Raw genomic sequence first — 22,192 nt, 5'->3', positions numbered from 1 at the left:
CCGATAATCAAAGCTTCGTGTTTATCCCCATCGCCCCCAACACCAAGCGCCTGGTTGGGTTTTGTCGCCTCATCTTTCATGGCTGCCTCTCCGCGAGAGTCAAGGAAGCAACCAAACAAAAGTGAATCCCAGGGAAGCGAGGCGTTCGGGGTTTCAGGAAGAACACAACTCCCTGTGTTCTCTTTCCTTGGGATCCCTGTCAGTGCGAACAACACTGCCTGCCACGGGTCTGTGTTGAGGAAGGTGTTTGAGGGTTGTGTGGTGTCTGCAGGTGTTAGAGAAGCGATCGCGACTCAAAATAGAGAGTTCAGTCAGCGCTGATGTATCACTGCATTTCTTATTTAAACATGATGGCATTTGTCCGATGCAGATAAATTCATCTCTCCTTCATTGGTGAAGATTTGCGATAAAAAGAAAACTACTGTATAGCATCCTATTCCCCTACATTCTATTATTGTTATTAATCATTATTAATTTAAATCACTCAGAAACGCTCCAGTCCGAAACCTCGCTCTCTCTCCCATGGGGCTGCCCACAGAGGGGGCTTCTGGGAAGGATGACGGGGGGCTGAGCTGGGTCTGCCTGACGAGATCAGAGGCCCGGCATCCAGCGCGTAGCACAGGGGGCAACGGGGGCATTGGAATATTACTCACATCTCACACCAGCGATGAGAGGCCACAGGTCACAAAGCTCTTTCGCCGCATCATTTGTGTTCGTATATGTGTATGTATTTAGTAATTTACACTATATATGTAACATTACTTCTGTGAGTCAGAATATCTCAAGGCTTTCAGAGTATCCAGAAACATTCGGACAAACGTAGTCAGTTATTTTGTCAGACGTACGTTTTGACGATGCTTTACTCTTTGGGGAATGCACTGAAAAAGTAAACTGGTGTTTTAGTTTCTCTCCCCCCACAACCTCGCCTCTTAGCAAGAAGTAGTCATCGTATCTCTGTGTAGAAGCGACCGTGTCTATTTACCGATCTCACAGCGGGGCAACGCAGGGGCTGACAGCGCCGAAGGACCAGAGAACTGATCTTTTCACCGAGGCAGAGCGAACTGATTTTCTCATCGAGCGAGAGGGCGAGAGCGACAGTCCTTTGTGCCGCAAATTAGGGCCTCGAGTGGCACGTCCTGGGGATCAGGGGCCGCCGCTCACACTCCCGAGGATAACGGGGGCTGTACCGCGGCTCTTAGATTCAATTTTCTCTCTAAAGTGACACCGCGTGTGCCAGAAAGACAAGCCCCTGCTCAAGGCATAATGGGGGCTTGTGCAAACCCATCTGACACGCTGTAAGCCAGAGAATTGCGCGGCTCATGCCAGCTTTATCAGAGCACTCGGTGAGTCATGTTCTGCGGATTGAGTGAACCGAAGAGATGGGGAAGACGCGTGTCGGGCGCCCATGCCGCAAAGATGTTTGGTGCTTTAAGAGTCCAACAAATTGCACGTTGCTTTCTTCAAAACCTCATGATGGATGGAAGTAATTTTAAACCCTGGCAGCTTCCCAGTCCTGAGAAAGTATTAGAAGCAGGGGCTCGGGGGTGCATTTCAGCGAAGCGCCTCCCCTCTCCCACCAACACAACAGCAAGTAGAAAATTGGTTCTGTGGTGCTCAAGGACTCCTGAAGATGAATATACACAATTTCAACTATAATTGTGTGTGTCTGAGTGTGTGTGTGTGTTTATATTGTATATATATTTATATATGTTTAATTTAAACACACACACACAATATCTGTCTATACGTCTCTCTCTATCTCTCTCTACACACACACACACTAAATATATGGATCTACCATTACTGTAGGTCACCAGGGCAGTAACTCCACTTCCTGAACCGTGTGGATGTTATTGCGTATCGATTATTTCCGTCTCTCACTCAAGCACGCTTCCTGCCGTCGCTCTCCGGCTCATGGAGATCAGTTCAGTCGTGTCCATTTCTCTCTCGGTGCCCCACTGCGTTGGCAGAGGAGGGCAGGATCACCATGGGTGGGCACTGAAGAGGTGCCAAGTGCTCCAATCAGGTCCTTCGGAGCGGAGAGACGCAGTGTCCCCCAGTGCCCTCGGGGGCAGGCAACTCTTGGCCGCCACTGGATTTATTTATTGACAGAGAATAAGGCTGGGTGGAGATGATAGTCCGTGTCTGCAGCTCTGCATGTATATTTAAAGGTGTGGTGCCCTGACCTGCTGGGAATTGATCTCCCCATCGGAGAGCAGTATCGACCGTCTCTCTCTCCTTGAACGGGCTTCTTGATTGTGCAGAGTTTGCGGTGAGGAGCCCTGTTTCAGCCGCAGTAAGATGGAAAGAGTATTTCTGATGGAGTGGCCAGTACTGGGCCACCGTTATGTGGCGAACTCGTTTATGGCCTCGTGGGTAGCAGCCATGCCGAGACCCCCGCAGAGTCGTCATGCTGAGGCAGACCTCGAATCAATGGGGCAGCGGCAGAGTAGAGCCGTTACATTTATATTCCCTGTTAATCATTTTATCTCCCTGGCAGGCTGCCTAATTGCCGACACAAAGAGAAAACCCGGGAGAATAGCGGTCCTTTAACTTGGCCAATGACTTTCATTGAGATCCATGTTTTATAAGGCATTTATATTTAGATGTTACACACGACGTCTCAGATCGAGCCTTCGGTGGGATTTAGTCGAGACTAGCTGAGCTGTGAAACGGGAGGCAGGCTGGGAGTTTTATTCACCCTGCGATACGGAGCCCAGAGCCGGCGTTAACGTTTCTAAAATGGCTTCTTCCTGATAGAAGTTCACACAATGAATTCAAAGCCTGTCTTTTTAATTTTATCATATTTTTTTAGTCCGTGTGTGCATGTGTGCGTGTTTCCTATTTCATTTGTTATGTGCTGATCTGCCCACTAGCTTGGAGGCTTTGTTAAAAATGTATTTTCCTTTCCACATTATACGCCACATGTAATTGTAATAATTAAAAACCAGGAGAAGCAAACAAGAATGAGAGCTGGATGCATATAGACTGCATAGGTTGTGCTCTCATCAACCCCAGGTTACTTTGAAGGCTGTGTGTATTTCTGAGAGGTTAACACATTCAGGAATTGTTTTGCATTTCAAAAGGAAACCTGCATTTGTATTTATTCATTAATATAGTAAATTAATAAACCATAAATAATAAAAAATTTAATAAAAATATTCTGTCCTGAAGGCTGGAGTGGAGATTCGCCTTGACAAGCTCACAGTCAATAGAAGGAGATAAAACTGAAATTGTATCAACGGAATGGTTCATTTTGTTTTACATAATGAGATAAAAGCCGATTCTCAAAAAGCGGAGCTGGATATTCCTCTGATCTCTCTGGGAATCCGCTGCGCTGTGAAGGGCCACTTTCCCCCAAACCCGTCTCCACTCAAGGGCAGCAGAGAGCAAACGAGCTGGAGTCGCTCAATGATACTGCCTTTCTGTGAACAAATAGAACATTTGTAACATATTTATATATATATGAAATCATGAAGAATATTGCTTATCCCACTGTGTAAATATACCATTTCAGTTGCATTAAAACTCAGTGACCTACAATCAATCGAGTAAGCATACAATATTTTTGATGAATATTCAATATTTTGAAGCAGGAGACACTGAGCTCATCTGGCTAATTAGCGTTGCCGCAGTCTGGGAACGTTTGGAGAGGAACCTCGATTCTGGAGCCAAGGATGTTCAGAGATACAACAGAATGTATATATTAGTGTACAGACTATATATTAGTGACATGTAGACACTACATATTAGTGACATGTACATCCTATATATTAGTGATGTCTACATACTATATGTTAGTGACATGTATATTCTATATGTTAGTGATATGTATATATTAGTGACATGTACAGACTATATATTAGTGACATGTACATATGATAGATTAGTTGATCTCCGATCTCCTCTTTATTTTTATCCGTGTTGAGTGGTCTTGGCCAGCGGGCCCGTGTCTGCCTCGCTCCACACGGCCGGGCCTGGCAGGCACCGCACCTGCTCTCCGTGCATGTGATTTGAGAGCCGTGTCACAAGGACGCTAAAGAGCAGCGCTTGATAAAGAGGCGGACGGGTAAGAGCTTAACGAGGGCGCCGGAGTGGCAGTGCGAGCATCCCGCCGAAACACTCTGCACTTCAGGGGTACTTGCCCTCCTGTCCTTTGCCAGCGCTTGTGTTTTTTCTTTTTTCCCACTCCACTCAGCTGCTGACAAACATGAGGTTTCTCTACTGATGTCATTCCACCAGAGCAGTCCTGCCGGCTGCTGCTCCCCACGCTGGGGCCGATTGCTCTGTCAGTGATTATCAGGAGATATGAAACTCAATGGAATCTGCAGGGGAGAGGAGGGAGGGATGGGAGGCTGTCCTGACATTTCCTTCAAGGTCAATAATGCATCTGCACTGGGAGGGGCTTCTCTGCGATGTATGTGTGTTGTGGTCTCAATATGTCAATTTCTATATTAAAATCATATGCTGAAAAGGCCGTGTGTGCAGAAGCACGCGTTGTAGAGACCACTGCATCATTTGTCACTGACAGTCCAGTAACTGGATCCTAAAAGCCCTTCTTGTTAGTGCCAGGCGTCCTCTGGCCTTCCCTGCCTCCTCTCCTCACTGGATACCCGTGTCTGTTACCTTCCAGAGCCCGATACGAGGGGACTTTCTAGGCGGGTTTCGCGTGATGGTTTTAAGCTTCCACTGCCTGAAAACACACATTTAAAAAAGGCCACAAATCAGGTAATCAGTTCCAGTATTTCAGGAGAAAATTAGGGAGCAAATACGCTGCTTAGAATCACGAGATGATAAGACGATGCTCACATGACTCGAGTTAAACCCACAATCTCTAGATGAGACAGTGCTCCTCCTCACAGCAGCACAAGACTCACACACATGCAGTCAGTGGGGCGCCGTCTCCAGCTCACGTGTGTGGGCCATGAAGTGTGTATGTGCCAAATCATATCGGAATGCGTCGTGTCATATATGATCAGATCACCACAACCGCCCGTCACTCCCAGGCAAGCTGCGACATCTGTGTCAGGAGGGAATTAATTCTACGTGTAATTGTCAGTGCAGATCCCGGTCTCTCGGAGGTCGAACCCACGCCTTCTCCTGACGTGGCAGATGATTAATACAGCAGACCGGTTCTGCGTCGGCGAGACCCTGGTTTCTGTAATTCCTTCGGGAGTGGGAGTCTTCACGGGGAACACAGGAGAAAAGAAAAGAAGAGAAACCTGTGAGGAAATGATTTTCGGGGAGTGCCGGAGCTGCCGAAAGCGTCCGTGTCCATTATCACCTGTGCGAGCGGCGCCAGGATCCCAGACGGGCCGGCGCCACACTCCGCTGAAACAAGTGCAAATGGGATTTCTCAAAGTGAATTCGCACTCCGCACTCCCGTCACGCATCACAACTTGTCCAAACAGCATCTGTGCTCACATCGACGTGAGAGATTACCTTAAAATAGCCGAGCAACATAATGCTTTTCTTCACAGCTTCCCCCCCGCCGAACGGGCACTGAGCAGAAATCAGAACTACTTCTCATAAGAAAGTGTCCAAGCGAGAGGAGGCCATTCACTCCATCGTGCTCGTTTGGTGTCCATTAATAACTAAGTGATCAAGGATCCTATCCAGTCTGTTTTTGAATGTTCCCAAATTGTCTCTTCAGCCACATCGCTGGGGAGTTTGTTCAGATTGTGACGCCTCTCTGTGTGAAGAAGTGTCTCCTGTTTTCTGTCTTAGATGCCTTGAAGCCCAATTTCCATTTGTGTCCCGGGTGCGTGTGTCTCTGCTGATCTGGAAAAGCTCCTCTGGTTTGATGTGGTCGATGCCTTTCATGATTTTGAAGACTTGGATCAAGTCCCCACGTAGTCTCCTCTGTTCCAGGGTGAAAAGGTTCAGGTCCTCAGTCTCTCAGTAGGACGTTCCCTTCAGACCTGGAATAAGTCTGGTTGCTCTCCTCTGAACTGCCTCTAGAGCAGCGATATCTTTCTTGAAGTGCGGAGCCCAGAACTGTCCACAGTATCCAGATGAGCTCTAACTAGCGCATTGTACAGTCTGAACATCACTGCCCTTGATCTCAGTTCTACACTTTTGACAATATACCCTAACGTTGTGTTTGCCTTTTTTATTGCTTCCCCACATTGTTTGGATGGAGAAAGTGAGGAGTCCACATAGACTCCTAGGTCTTTCTCATGCGTTACTTCATCCAGTTCTATTCCTCCCATAGTGTAATTATAGTGGACATTTTTGTTACCTGCATGTAATACCTTGCACTTGTCCACATTGAATTTCATCTGCCAGGTGTCGCCCACAACTGAATATTATCTAAGTCCCTCTGAATAGCCTGTGCTGCCGAGATTGTATCTGCTGAGCCACCTATTTTAGTATCATCTGAAAATTTGACAAGTTTGCTAACTATCCCAGAGTCCAGATCATTAATATAGATTAGAAAAAGCACAGGCCCTAGTACTGATCCCTGTGGAACTCCACTAACTACCTCACTCCAGTTAGAAGCGACTCCTCTAATCGACACCCTCTGTTTCCTAGACATCAACCAGTTCATAATCCATCTACTTACATTACCCTGAATGCCTACAGCTTCCAATTTGAGGATCAGTGTTTGGTGTGGAACCTTATCAAAAGCTTTTTGAAAATCTAAGTATATCACATCATATTCTTTCACATGATCTACAGCTGCAGTTGTGTGCTCAAAAAACTCCAATAAATTAGTGAGACATGATCTGCCTCGTCTAAACCCATGTTGACTATCTCCAAGAATATGGTTTTCATTAAGATGCTCCTCTATTTTCTGTCTAATCATTTTTTCCAACAATTTAAGTGATGCAGGTGAGACTGATGAGTTCATCCAGGAAAGCAATCATTCTGCAAACATGACACTGTAGTGGCCACATGCTTCTAAATTTTGCAAGTTTTTTACTTAATTTTTTGGGCTCTTGGTTTCTGTCCCCTGGTCAACTGCTTGACTATTTTGTCACAGAGAAACAGCGCAGCTCTTTCTCAACAGCAGCTTTAAGTTCCCTTTTGTCTACCTGCCCCCAATTCACACCTAACTGGTTACAACTGGATCCACCTGGCACAACTCACTGAACTGAAATCCTGCTAGTCCTTGACTTAATGACCTTTCCTTCAAACTATTTACCTTCACCAACTCAGCAGCTGTACTGAATTGACTTAAATTAAGGCAAACTACAGACAAGATTAACTTCAATTAAGGCAAAGTTAAAACAAAATGAGGAATGGTAAGACTGTCTGAAACTAGGAACACAACAAGATGGCTGCCTCTCACCTGTACTGTCTTGTATCTCTCTGTAAATTCCTCGTGTTTGAAAATCCTTCTGTAAACTACTTCTTGATCTTAGAGGAATGACTGGGACACATTTTTACGTGCATTCAGAGACACCTCAACATTATTATTATTTAGAAACAGTTAATCGACGTCTGTTGTCTGGATCTTAACGGATGGCATCTTTATTGAAATTCTTGTGCCAGGATGTGTCTCCCTGTGCCAGTGTTTGGAAGTTCCTCTTGCCAGTGCTTTAATGGATATGGCACCACTTTGGGAAAAGCAGGACACAAGGACAGAGCATATTAATGTGTGGGCATCACTTACCAGCTGCGTTTGGCACTTTGACAAATTGGTCCTTTTGTTTTCAGCGAGTGGGGGGTGAGAGTTGAGCTATCCGAGCTGCACTGAAGTGTCACTGTCTGGTGACGATTTCCTCGTGGAAAACGGCCAGTCCAACGCCTCTGAACAGACATAACTTCTGAACGAGGCATGTGTGTGACATTCAGTTTCATTCCCTTGTATTTTCTCCTCTTGCGTACAGCTGTTTTCCGAGACATGCCTGATACAGCTGTGGCTTTATTAACGTTGACCTTTGAGATTCCCTCCCGAGCTCGGCTAAGAGCCTGCTTAATAAAAACACAGATCCCCCGAACAGCGCCCGGGTTAATGCGGCCCATACATTACCCCGCATGTAATAAGGTGGCGAGGCGGCTGACGGCTGCAAACCTTACCTTAAGTGTGCAATATTGCGCTCTGCCAGCTGTGGGCTCTGTGTGAGACGCTTTCAGAGGCACGGGAGCATGAAGGAGGTGACAGGACCACGCACAACCTGCCATTTGTCCACAGCGGACGGTTGCTGCTCATTTCGGTTCACTTGCTGCTCATTCCCCGTGTGCAGATATCCTGATGAATACATTAAACACTCCCCTCGCTGAACACGGCTCGCTCGCCTTCTGTGTAGCGTGTGCGGATGGTTAAATACATGATCATTTCTTGGCATTGTGGGTCACAGTTAGCATGAAGGAAAGGAGAGTCGATAACAGAAGCCGATACGTTGTGCATGTGAATTTTATCTCAATTAATTTGATTGCAGTGTATAAAAAAAGAAATGGTTAGATTGAGATGTCATTAATAAATGATGGTAAACGGTTTATAAAAGAGTGAGGAACCATTAATAATTGATCAATAAACCTATAAGATGTGATTTTATCATTGAAAGAGGAAAAATAAACTGTTGTTTGAAATCTTTATTATAAATGATAAATCATGTCTTATAAAGCTTTATTGATGACACCTTAATCTAAAGTGTTAAAATAATCAATTCACTCACAATCTGAGCTGGACAGACAGACAGACAGGCATCTGAGTGTGTTATAATGTATATAGACAGCTTGATTGAAAGGCCGATAGACAGTAACTCTTTCTCTGAGACTGCGGTCTCCATGCTGTCTGTGTTGTCTGGGCATCTTGGCCTGCTTGTCCTTAAACACCCACTCCACCCTCTTCAAAAGCATCAGCATATCTTTTTGTATTACTTACATCACCGTTTCAATAGAGTAGGCAGGCCAAGATTAATAACGTTCAGTTGGTTCATTCACAGTCCTAACCTTTGATCTTCCCAGAAAGCCAATCAATTTCCCCCCCTATAATCTTATCATGTGGGTTGTGTCGAGTGACTCTGATTATCCGCCCGGTCTTGAGTTCCCAGAAGTCTGTGGGTCAGTGTCAGGGTCTCGACAGGGGTCTGAGATGTCAGCCGTCCTTGTTGTGTTATTGTAATTCCCCGGCGCATGGCACAGAATGTACTTTCTCATTTCTTCTCTCTCTTTGAAGATGCTGGCGCACCGCTGATGATTTATTAACTGGAGGTATTTGATGAAGCTCTGAAGTAGAAAGCAGCCAGACAGACTCTAGTGCTGGAAACAATTTCAAGCTAACTTCACAGATAATTAGGCACTTTAGCTCACAGACTTTTCAAAAGCCGATCCATAGTAACGCGGCTGTCCCCAAGACGCCACATGTGGAAGAATCATGCGGGAGAATGAAAATATATATCTTAGCATCTGATGTGTTTTCATTCTCTCCCTTTCAAACGAGATTAACTAAAATAATTGAACAACAAATTCAACCTATCAACAAAAACATCCTCCCTTTGTTTCATCTCTAAACTCCATCATGTCTCTTTTATATAGATATACGGTTCTTTAACTGCGGTAGAAAGAATATATCTTGCGGTGGTTCCTCTCTGCTCAGACTCCCAGTTCACATAGATTACACTGTAATAAAGCCATATTTTCTCATTAGAGACATGATGGGACTCTTGTCGTTGGTTCCCGTGTTGGCAGGAGGTCTGTGTCTGTAGTTAATTGTGACCGGTGCTTTTATATGTTGAATAAGATGCATAATCCGAGATGTGAGATATGTCTTCATATCTTCAGTCTTGTTGCTAGTAAAAGGCAGTCATTACTGGAGGCACTAGCACCCTGCATTGCTGCTGATGGTCGGACTGTCTATTCCCAGTTGAGGGCTAAATCACGAAACCTAATTGCATCTGCATTTTAGTGGGGGGTGGGGAGCGAGATAAATTGCTTTCTGCCACTTTCTGAACCAAGCATTTCTGATGCGAATGCAAATTTGGCCATTATTTCACTCAACTGCAAGGGAGATTACTTCCTGTAATTTCTGCCGCGCGCATCCGGATGGGGATATGGGAACGCGCCGTGTTTCGCCACAATGGGAAATTGTGGTTGAATTTTGAAGGCTGCAGATGATATCTGCATTAAATGTGACACAAGGTAAAATGCAGGGTGTCTAATAACACATATACTGTACGGCTGGGTGTAATTATGTCACGGCGTATGTGTTTGCGGTAAATCACGGTCAAAAATAATGCACCCCCTGTGTGTGTGCTTTATGAGGAGTAGACTAGCTAGTTAGTTCGTTAGTGAGAGATGAGCAAAAGGACACGCAGACCGACACACGGAAACATGCGACGCCTGAGGCCTCTACTCTACTTCTAACGGAATGGAAAATCAGTGCACCAATTTCGTTTTTTAATAATTTCATTACCTGCATAATTTCATTAATGGGGATTGCTTCGAAAATAAGGCTGTCAGTGGTAATTAAAAGATAAGGTGCAACACAGGAGCCGCGTTAGTCTATCTCCCCGGTCGGGCACTGAAGGAAGCTCGGCCATTCTGTCTGCTTCTTAAAGGCAGCTTTCACAAACGTAATCACGTTATCAGAAGGAATTTGCAGCTAAGAACAGGGAAAATCAATACATTTATGGTGTCTGACGGTGTGTAATCGAGCTCCCTGTATTGGGAGATGGACTGAGGCTGTTCAGAGCTCTTCGGTGGACCGTCCCACTGAAACGCACAGTGTGGCATTTTGTCCTTCATTTATTTATTCCACAGGACAGTTGGGCATCTAGCTGTTTCCAGGACAGTGTCACATAGTGGCCGTTCATGAGAGTACGATTAGTGTGCTTTTTTATCCCGGTATAGAGCCTTTTTTCGATTAAATATGTATTCAGTAAATGAAAACCCCTAGAAAGAAACATAACCACAACTACAACAACAACAAAAACTAAATATGTATTTAAATAAAGATTCTGCCACTCAAAACCATGACACAGAAAGCCGAGGCGGATGCAGGAGGCCACGGGGGCGCCAGGGCTGAGCCAGAGCCGGAGATAATCATGCTTGGCTCCGCTTTAGGACCATGGATTGAAATTAGGCCATGGCTGCACCTCGGCGCCGGCGCCACGGCTGGAGACAGAAGTGTCACGTCTGGCCGGGCACCCGGGGGAGAGGTTATCTCGGTGGCAGGTGCTTCCATATGGCTGCTCCTGACTGACACTCTCGACACGCAGTTGTGACTCGGGTGGAGGAGGCTGGTGCTCAGGTGGTGCGGTCCAGCCGAGACCAGGTCGTCTGTCTGCCTGTATCAAGAGCGATTTACCATCACCTCTCTCCTGGTACAGAAGTAGAAATAACACGGGGTACAGTGCAGTCTGTGTGTCTTACAGCTGGGGAGGGTGCAGATGTCTCTCCTCGTCACACAATGAGCATCAGACCTGTGTAAATAACCCTGAATAGCTGCCTCCCTCTATCTGCATCTCAGTAAAGAGAAATAATAACACAATAATCATGCACTCTCAAAGAAAGCTGTAGCGTTACATCACTTTGCATTCGGCTCTTCAAATATTACTTAGTGATACAAATTACCACAGAACTCAAACCCTGCGTCTCGTAACTGTAACCGATTACTGCGGTGCTGTGTCAGATCCTGTTGGTCCTGATGACGGTTTTCACACCGATTTGGGCGCAGAAATGGTGCCGACGGCCATCTTCGAATGGCGAAGGTGTTTCTCTGTGAAACCAGGAGCTCATGTTTATCTGGTTTGGTGGTTTATCTGTCTGTCTGAGAGCTGTCCTTTGCAAGCACACAACATTAAGGGTAGCGGAGCGATTGTGTGTGAGCTCAGCCCGTCCTCATCATTATGCTGCAGGAGGGAGACAGGTGGTTTATGGTGCCTAGAGGCAGAGAGCATTTGTATCGCATAAAAAGCTCAATTATAGCTTCTGCGTTGACAGTGTGGGATTTGAAGAACAGTGTCCGGGAGAGGTCATGTTGTGTAACGATGAGAGTGATCATTTCTCAGATTCTTTCTCTTATTAATATTATTATTATATATTTGTTTTATTATTAAGCTATTTTTCCACCTAGACATAACTGGTCTGGAAAAAATCGCACTTTGCAAAAAGGCAATGATGTGTCATACACAAATGCCAGTCTATCCTGAACACGAACGACTTAACAGTTAGAAAACTAGCTGGAATCGGATCGATGGGTAAAGTTTGGGGAGTTTGATCGGAGTTCAGGTATTATTCCCACTAAGAGTCTGTTTGCTGGAAAGCACAGACAGTCTTATTGATTTGTTTTTATTTTCAGCATTTAATTACGCTAACAATCTGGTGTGCGTTTGTCCTGAAAGCCTAGTTTCACTCCTCATATCCTGGATTGTACCGTGAAATATCATCAGAGAGGAAAGTAGAAGACATTTTAACAGTCAAAACTTAATCTTCAAAATCAATGACAGGGATTTCATCAAAGCCTAATTTGAATGTGTGTCTGCTGTAGCCCTGCTTGTGTTGTGCACCCAGCCCGTTCTGGAAACAAGACAGAGTCTGGATTCAGGTTAAATTTGGTTAGCATTTTATTTGTGGCTTTTGCTCCTTCGTGTCTCATAAGCATCACATTCTGGGTTTTAAACGTTAAAAACAAACACTACAACACAACTTCGAACGTGCATGCTAGTCCTGATACAAATAATAATACTTAAACTTCAGCTAGCACTCACATTAATACTAATACTAAGCCTACCAGTGACACTAATATTGCAAGACAGGGAGCATTCCCCACACAGCCGTGGGACTGACAGAGAATGGAGCAGGAAGTGTGGCGATGTCTCTGGGTCACCTGGACTCGACACCTGTGATAATGAGGGAAAAGAATCACCGTCTGACAGGAGCTGCAGCCCCACGTGGCGCGTAGGTGGAATCCAATCGTCTGGCGCAGAGGTCTATCTAATTAAATCCATTTCTTCTTGATGAGCAATTAATCAGACACCTTTATTAGTGGCAGCATCCTATTAATTGTTCAGGCAGGATATTTATTATCCCTGGCATGCTCTGCGGACCAAAACCATTTACTCACCGAGACTCCGGGAAGGATAAACGCGGGGTGGCAGAAGTGGCACCCAGCAGGTTTCCCCGCCCCTGTCATATGGCCAGGGTCTCCGGGTGAACCTGCGTTTGTGGCGCTACTTGTTCTCCGGACCGGTGCCCCCCAGCTGAGGGTCGGGTCACTGTCCGGTGAGATCCGTCCAGGCACTCATCATTGCTTTGATTGGCTTTGAGGTTTAATGAGATTAAGAAAAGTATTGCCTTACAAATAGGAAGACAGACTGGCACAACAGTTTGAACATAAGAAAGTGTCCAGTCGAGAGGAGCCCATTCACCCCATCGTGCTTGTTTGGCGTCCATTAATAACTAAGTGATCAAGGATCCTATCCAGTCTGTTTTTGAATGTTCCCACATTGTCTCTTCAGCCACATCGCTGGGGAGTTTGTTCAGATTGTGACGCCTCTCTGTGTGAAGAAGTGTCTCCTGTTTTCTGTCTTGAATGCCTTGAAGCCCAATTTCCATTTGTGTCCCGGGTGCGTGTGTCCCTGCTGATCTGGAAAAGCTCCTCTGGTTTGATGTGGTCGATGCCGTTCATGATTGTGAAGACTTGGATCAAGTCCCCACGTAGTCTCCTCTGTTCCAGGGTGAAAAGGTTCAGGTCCTCAGTCTCTCAGTAGGACATTCCCTTCAGACCTGGAATAAGTCTGGTTGCTCTCCTTTGAGCAACCTTTGTTTGTTGTCCAATTCCCATAGTGTGTCTGTTGTGAATCCAGGATAAAAGGATGTCAGGGCAGTTATTAGGATGTATTATTAATATACAGGATATACAGGCATACACTGATTATCACCAGTTTAATATATATATATATTTTTCTTTTTTCTTTTTTTTTTTTTTAAGGAATCAAGACTATACATTATATCCTCCTTTAAATTGAAAATAATTTTACGTGCTAAGTGAATACTTATGAGAGCCTTAAACAAAAAGACCATTAAACAATGCTATTAAAAGTGTATTTTAATTGGCTTCATCGCCACTAAATGGTCTTTTGCCTTCAATTAATGGGCCCATAAAATATTGAATTATTGGATTTCCTTCGTGTGTTCGGCAGTCCTTCGGAGTAGAAGCCCCTTAAACTTTCCTGTGGAGAGATCTGGGTGGGATCACGTCCGGACAGAAACACACATGACGGACACTGTGCTGTAGATGTGTAGCATTTAAACGATGGAAAAAACATAAATCATTCCAGGACTATTGATCCCATACTGGTTGTTCAACAACACATATCTCCTCCTTGGATGAAAACCATGTTTCTTGCTGTCTATATTGAATGAATGCTGAATACGTTTTCACCAGTGCTGAAAATAGTGAGAATAATCTAATGCCAAAATATCCCTGGTCTGTTCTAACCAATTGAATTGGGGGGTGCTGGTGCTTTGTTGGTTTTGTTGGAATGGCGGATGGATCACAGTGTTAATTATAGGAATTATAGTAGGGTATATGCAAAAGTACTGTGGGATTACGCAAAGTTACGTGAAAATTCACAAATTTCTCTTCCAATTGCATGGGGGTATGCATGCGCATGCCCTCGACTGCACCACTGCTCTTTGCCATAAATGTAAATGTAAATGTGAGCAAATTTTTCCTATCTTCTATTGAAGACCTTTTCCTACTAGTCATCAACTAACACATTTTCACAAACGTGACCGACGTTCAATAAAGCAAGACACAGACGCAGTCAAACCCGCCGTCACACGGAGAGCCCCTGGTGTCACAGGTCCCCGTGTGAGCCTTAATTGAAGTCTGAAAGAGGCGTCCTCCGTGATGCTCGTTAATGTGTTGTGGTTTAAGATTATTCACAGGGGGTTCTCGTTAATTCCTGCTTTGAGAACATCTGCAGAGTGATTTGTCTTTAAGTAAACAGGATTCACCCAAGGCCTCCTTATTTACGTATTTATTTGAGGTTTAGGAAGTCTTTATGTTTAATTATTATTCTTTCTTCTAATATATACAGCTCCCCCCCGCCTGACAGCATGTATCACAGAAGCCTGGCTGGGGTTTGTAGGAGACTCACTTGCTCTAATGGTTACATTTATAGTGTCTGTCCCACATGGATTTGTGTTCTCATGACCTGTTGTAGTCGTATACGTCTTCTGTCTTGGGTGCAACGCTAGGGTAAAGATGTAATATTTTTCTTCTAATACACAGCTTTTAACGAGGGTGTGGAGCTGCTGTCGTCAACATGAGGAATAGGTTGTGTTATAAAAATAGCAGAGTGCATTCAAGCATTTAAGCATTCAGTGTGTCTAATAAAACTAACTAATCCAAATAAATAAATAATCCTGTGTTATTGCGAAGTGCTGTTCTGGGAATACAACCCAACACAAATAACTTGGAAGAAGGTTAGAAAAGAACTTCAATGCAAGATAAACCAAATAGTAAATGTAATTAATTAAAATCGCTTTTGGCTTTTAAAAGCTGTTTTGCTATAGATGGCTGCTAATCAGATAAGTGCTTCACTGCACATTAGGAGTGAAAATCAGATTTGATACACTAACGCAATGATGCTGAGTGGATAATCGGATACAGCGTGCTGTTGTGTTGTGCTTCCAACCATATGTCTCATTTAGCAGTTGTGTTTTAAGGGGCTTTTGTTGGAGAGACGCAGTCATCTGGATAATACATCGTGGGTCTAGGATGTGAAATCAAACAGCGTTTATGAGACTTTGTGCATATTGGTAAAGCGGCGCTGAGAGGATTGTGGGTTTCAATTAAATGGCATGTCTAGTTTTATCAATGACTTTAAATCAAGTCTAAGCAGACTGTTAATGTGACACCTTTAACCCAACCCAGACAAAACCCAAATCACAACAACAGCACCCAACACAACCCAGGATCCTTTTGAAGCAACGCACAATCTGGATCTTCTCTCAATACTGTTAACCCAGTAGAAACACAACCTGCACCTTAAATTAAGCCTAAGTAAGCAGTAAATGGCATCGGAGGGCAGCCACATTGTCCTGCCATTGTCCACAAAGTCAACCCAGGCAGGAGCCATTTTAGCAGTTGAGATTTGCCGATCTGGGCCCACCTGGATATCAAAACCCACCTGCCAGCAACTAGAGGCTCTTCCTGTCCTCGGATATTCCTGGCATCCATTCAGACTCACCGGATCAATATGGGCCGTGCGTCGGCTTTGCAATGGCCCTGGATTCGACATCTGTGCAATAGAAACGATCCCCTGCGAAGACGAGTCACCGTTAATTAACATTGTAGTCATTTTGCTAATCGAATTACAACCAATTACAGTTGTGTGCGATACATGAACACGGACTCGCAAAGCATATGGTGTCTTATTAAGAGCAGGTGATTTACTTATATTTATACACGCAGGGAAGCTATTCACAAGGTGCATAAATGCCGTCACTTTATAACCTGGTTTGCCCTCTTTCGTTAGAACAGCTGGTTAATCAGTAAATTATAATAGCTGATAAAGTTTGGAGACTTTTACAGAGAATCTTGTGCTGAGAATCCCTTTAAAGGAAGAAGAACAGAGTCAGGAGGAGAGAGCTTACACTCCTGGAAAAAAGCGAGAGAAATAGGTGTTATTTGTGGCAGTTTTTTCTCTCGTCCCTGGAAAGACAGCTTGCTAACAGCACGTATTTGCTTGAAAATTCTCCTCCCACTTTCCGAAACTTTGTTTAATTACTTTAAGCTGTGATTCTAAAAATAAGTAAAGTTCTAACTTCCTTTGAAATGTATTTAATGTCTTCAGAGGATACGCAATGCTCACTTACTTTTACTTACTTAGTTCTGCTGTGTTTTACTAAAAAGGTTCGCCTCTGACACAAAACAGGAGGTATCGGCATGCTGTGAAAGCTGCTCTGTGATTGGCTGATTTTTCATATGTGGTTTATAATACAAGCAATAACTCTTGCCTGTGTATTATTATTATTATTATTATTATTATTATTATTATTATTATTATTATTCAAAGAACTGAACAATTTCATTGATCAAACTTAGCAATTGGAAAATGTGACCTCTTATTTGTCACTGAGCACAAACCTTCAAAGTCAAATGAAGTCAAATGATATTAAACTAGTTAACAAGATTTATTTCTGCGAACAAGGAAACACAGTCAGCAGTAGGGTTTGTGATGTCAATATGCCACCACAGTTATGGAATTTAATTACTGGACAAAACTCTCAAATACAATTACTGGATATCTGATCCTGCTATGAAACCGGCTGAATTGTAATGGAATTAAATATCTCAGTGGAAACTCAGATGAAGGCACATTTGATGTGATTTAGAGTATTTAACAGTGAAATGCACTGATTCTGTGATTTTTAGACTGGACTGGATGTATTATTATTAAAAAGATCCACAGCTCAATGTTTAAGCATTGCGTGTGTTTCTCTCTCTGTGTGTCTTACAGAACTGTCAGATGCGTCGTTTGCCTACAAGGTCACCTGCATTTACAATTTCTAATCAATGTTCTAGCAATTTAGAAACATAAGAACATAAGACAGTGTCCAGTCGAGAGGAGGCCATTCGCCCCATCGTGCTCGTTTGGTGTCCATTAATAACTAAGTGATCAAGGATCCTATCCAGTCTGTTTTTGAATGTTCCCAAATTGTCTCTTCAGCCACATCGCTGGGGAGTTTGTTCAGATTGTGACGCCTCTCTGTGTGAAGAAGTGTCTCCTGTTTTCTGTCTTGAATGCCTTGAAGCCCAATTTCCATTTGTGTCCCGGGTGCGTGTGTCCCTGCTGATCTGGAAAAGCTCCTCTGGTTTGATGTGGTTGATGCCTTTCATGATTTGAAGACTTGAACCAAGTCCACACGTAGTCTCCTCTGTTCCAATTTAATGTACATTATTCATTTGGACGGTCTCACTCTAAGACACAAGATAAAGCACTTTTTTATTTAATTTTGTGAGAATTATGTAACCAGGTTCCCATTTCACATATGATTTAATTTCTTGTTGTTGTTTTGTGCTTTGTTTTTAGTTTTTGTTACTTTTCAAAGGAAATGAATTAGCTCCCGGCGTCTCTACCACCCGCTGTGTCGTCGCATGTGATCTCGTCATTGTCTTGTCAGTGTGTCCATTGATCGAGTTGCATTCTCACCCACAACTCGTCTCTTCTTGTTTTGTTTCCACAGGAAAAGGGGAATATTGGAGTTGTATTTAATGTTGGAACAGATGACATAACTATCGAAGAGACAACAAAGTTTGTAAATGATGGAAAATACCACATAGTACGGTTCACTCGCAGTGGGGGCAACGCCACGCTGCAGGTGGATGACCTACCAGTCATTGAGCGATACCCCACAGGTAAGCAACCCGCGCCTCCCCGTCCATCACACTGTCTTTAAACAGATCTAGAGTGGTGACAAAATAATATAAGTTAGCCTCTGTGGATGTAAAATGTTGCATTATGTTAGGAAACAATATAATATACAAAACTGGTGTTCTAAACTGTTGTGTTGGTGTCTAATATGCTTTCCTTCTTGATTTAAAAAAATACCTGCAGAAGTATCCTTTAAAATGTCAAAATGTCAGCAGAAGTGATGACTTCCAGGCATAAAAGGCACTAAATGTCAAAGCTCAGTTTATTGAATTCACTAACATTTAAACTGCTAAAAGGTTTTGACAAAAGCTTCAAAAGATTCTATGGTATCCAAATAAATTAAACATTCCTCTAATTTACAGCCCTTCCACTTTCGTTTTGTCAGGAGATGCGTACAAACGTTTAATACTCATACTAAAGTCAATATTTATATATGTGATGCACGCGAAGCAGGCAGCAGTGGAAAACCCGAACTGTGTTACAGATTATTTTCAGTATTCACATGCAAATTGTCAAGCCGATTGTATTTATAGTTGCATTGTTAGCCGCAAAGGTGACGCGGAAATCAACAGTTTAATTAAAATCTCCGGGGATGTGAAAGCAAACAGAAATAGCTGTGTTTTTAGTATCTCCTGTGGTGTGTTAATGTGGGTGTCACATCGGGGCTGTTTTGTCACTTTCAATGAGTTTAGAGATTTGACAACTCAATCTCTGAAACAAATGTAGTTTAATTGTGATCAATAGACGGCTTTACGTAGTCAGAAAAGCTTAAACTTGCGTAGTTTCTCCATTTTCGGAAAACACTTGCTCGTTTAATCGTCCTCTGTCAGAGTGAGAAATATTAGTAGTAAGGAAATTATCAATTATATAACTGTGGGATGGATTTCACATTACCAGGCCGCTGTCAGGGAGGTAAATGAAGCCGATTTCCCATCATGTTGTGCAACCTTTGTGGGCACGCACATGGCTTTTTACAAATGGAGGACGTTTTATGCTCAGGAATCAATCTGCACACCTTGCCTCAGGTAGAAAGAGAAATTAATCGCATTTGACTTGTGCAATAGGCCTACATAGCTGACTTTACCTCAGCTTAACTGTTTCAGTGCCGGGATCCCCGTACGAACTCATTTCAATGAACACCAGCACTACTGCCACACCATGTTCTCCGGTGCCGGTCCAGTGTCGAGGCTCAGTGCGTGTTCACGGGCAGATTGAGAAATAGACTCGCAATACAGATCTGTGCAGAAGAGCAAGAACAAGCCAGAGTCCAGGGATGCCAGGTCAGGGAATCTGCAGAGACAGATCCTACTGTTACTTCCCTCCAGCGCCCCCATCCTTCCTCACGCTGAATATAAAAGCAGCGCCCAGAACCAACTCCCACACACTGTCCTCCTCTCACTGCGTCTCCAGCGCTCGGGAGACATCTGAACTGCAGCACACTGGACTCTTCCGAATGTACCCTGATCAGAGACTTTATACTGACAAAAGCAACGGTGCAGGATTATATGTAAACACACACACATACTGTAAAGGTCGTGGATAATGTTTGTTGTAAAGACACTGCAGTTACACACATTTTTTAGTGCATGGAAGTATGACCTCACCGATAGATGCTCCCTTATCAATACATTATCAAATGAATATCAGACTCCCACTCCCAGCCATTTGGTCACCAGGGCTTGATGGATGTTTTAGGTCATGATAAGAAATCCGGATCTTGTTTATTCCTTTCTTCTTCTGCCTCGTTATTTTCCCCTGACATACAGAGATTTGAAGCACCACAGTGCCATTAGTGGTTTCTCAGCCTGTTCGGCAGGTGTGGCCTGGTTGCTTCTCTGTTAATCTCGATGCAGCCCGCGCTGTTGTAACCTGGCAACAAGCGGCTTGTCTTTGATCCACATCCCACTCTCGCCTCCGTGTGCCGTATGGGCCGCTGCGTTCCCCCGTGACCGGCCTTGGCCCTGCTTAGAACAGTCTCGCTCGCCTCACCTCACCTCCCCGAGTCAGGAGTCAGGAGTCTCATCATCTCCTGTCTCTGCCGTTTGCTCTTAGATTCCCACCAGCTCTCTGATCACAGACTTCAATCACAGTGATGAGATTTCTGGACAGCTAGAAAATGTTGGACAATTAGAGAGAGAAGGACACAGTAGTCACGTGTGCAATTGTTGAAAAAAATTAGCTAAGATGCTAAGAACTGCTCAGATACAATGTTTTGTTTATTTTAAATACATGCTGTGGTTTATGTCCGTGGCTTTACAATCACGGGACATGACGCATTTAAAACCATGCTGAGACAGTAGCCTTGTCCAATTCTGTCAATGCTTCACACTGTGGATGCATCTATAAATAGAAATGCATTCCTAGATGAATAGCTGCCAAATCATTAATTTCTGTAGGTAAGAGACTTTCATGAATATATCTTTGGATGCAAGTAAATAAGCCTGACAGTGAAGTCCATTTCTACAGTTAAAATCCCCTCCTGTCTGCATGAATGAACACAGGGGGAATAGGGGGTGAGGAAATGAGCCAGACCCTTGTCTCCTGACCTCAGACACACAGGGAAAACAAACAGATTCGGCAGATAATGAAACCCAATCGACTCAGGCAGGACAATCCGAGTGTGCCGATCTAGAAACCTGCCTTTTCTTTTCTTCCGCACTGAGTGAGAGAAACCCGCTGTCCCTCATTTCCCATCGATCGGCTCCAGTGCCGCTGTGGTGCTGACGAGAACCCAGGAAGGAGACGGAGATGGGGGGGGTGTTTTCTTCATATCGGCCCCAGTCTGTCAGTCCGCCTTCCTGTTCAGCACCCGCCGGCGACAGCGTCCCGCCCCGCCCGAGCGGCCGGTCAATAGGGCCCCTGCTGGATTGCAGAGACTCTCCGGTCGGTGACTGGCTGTGCAGAGCCCCTGCCATAGTGACTCGGCCGTGGGCAGTCCGGGCGACGAGGATTCTCTCTACCTGCTCATTAGGTGCACAGCAACAAAAGTCATCTCTGAGACGAGCCATACTATGTGCGCCGAGCCTAACGTACTACCCTCTCTGCCCTAACGAGGCTGTTAATGGCGACGCTCGGCCGGCCGTCCACCGTTGAGCAAACAGAAAGTGGGGATTAAGGCAGCCCAGAGATCCTCTCAGAAGCCGACCTCCTCCTTGCTTCTGCCCGGTGGCCCTGCTTGGTCGCGAATCAAGGACAATGACGGTGTTCTGCCTGATCCCACATAATCTTATTAAAAAGTCACATTTCAGATACTTAGGAGCCATTAGACGTCCTTATCCCAATTAATGTGTCCCAGCGCCATGCTGACGTGCCTCCATTCCTTTTCAATTACGCCGGGCGTAACGAAGCTCGAGCGCTTGCCCGTGGAAGTAATGCTCTGACAATGGCATTGGTGCGGCCGGGGGCCTCGCTGCCTTAATGTACAGCAGGATTAAAGCAGGGACTGCGACGCAGGCTTGTTGTTATCAGAGCATGTCGACTCGCATCTCATCGGGTCCAGGAACGAGGTCAGATGTCCAGACCGAAATACGGCAAGGCAACACTCGATACGCTTCCTTTCTGTGTGTGTCTGTGTGCCACAACAGAAAAACAAAGCGAAGGAATCTGCACTTCAGTTTCTCTCCCAGTTCCCCTCCTCCCTCTCAGCCTTCTAATTGTGGACGTGTTGGGATCCTTTCAGACACGTTTGTGGGAATTCGTTTTGCGTTGCGATGAGCTGAGAGTGTGTCCTTATCTGACCGCTTTATTAACACAAAACAAACAACCGAAGTGGCACCCAAGGGCTGCACTATGTAAATTATGTCCTTCCCAGCCTGGAAGCTCAGATAAGGCACTCGGTGAATAACGCATGGCGC

At 44.5% G+C, this 22,192-nt stretch overlaps 1 protein-coding gene across 13 annotated transcripts in view; it reads left to right on the top strand.

Moving 5' to 3' along the window:
• Nucleotides 1–22,192, top strand: part of nrxn1a (neurexin 1a) — a 302,723-nt gene that overhangs the window by 227,832 nt on the left and 52,699 nt on the right. For all 13 annotated transcript variants that reach the window (XM_066696630.1, XM_066696622.1, XM_066696619.1 and 10 more), the window contains one exon: nt 18,151–18,322. In XM_066696630.1, coding sequence (XP_066552727.1) covers nt 18,151–18,322 — 172 coding nt within the window. The remainder of the gene's footprint in view (nt 1–18,150; nt 18,323–22,192) is intronic.

This window comes from Amia ocellicauda, chromosome 23, assembly GCF_036373705.1.
Source record: "Amia ocellicauda isolate fAmiCal2 chromosome 23, fAmiCal2.hap1, whole genome shotgun sequence".
In the NCBI taxonomy this organism is placed as follows: domain Eukaryota; kingdom Metazoa; phylum Chordata; class Actinopteri; order Amiiformes; family Amiidae; genus Amia; species Amia ocellicauda.
Note: the sequence above shows the minus strand (reverse complement) of the source record. Positions and strands in the feature narration are given on the sequence as shown.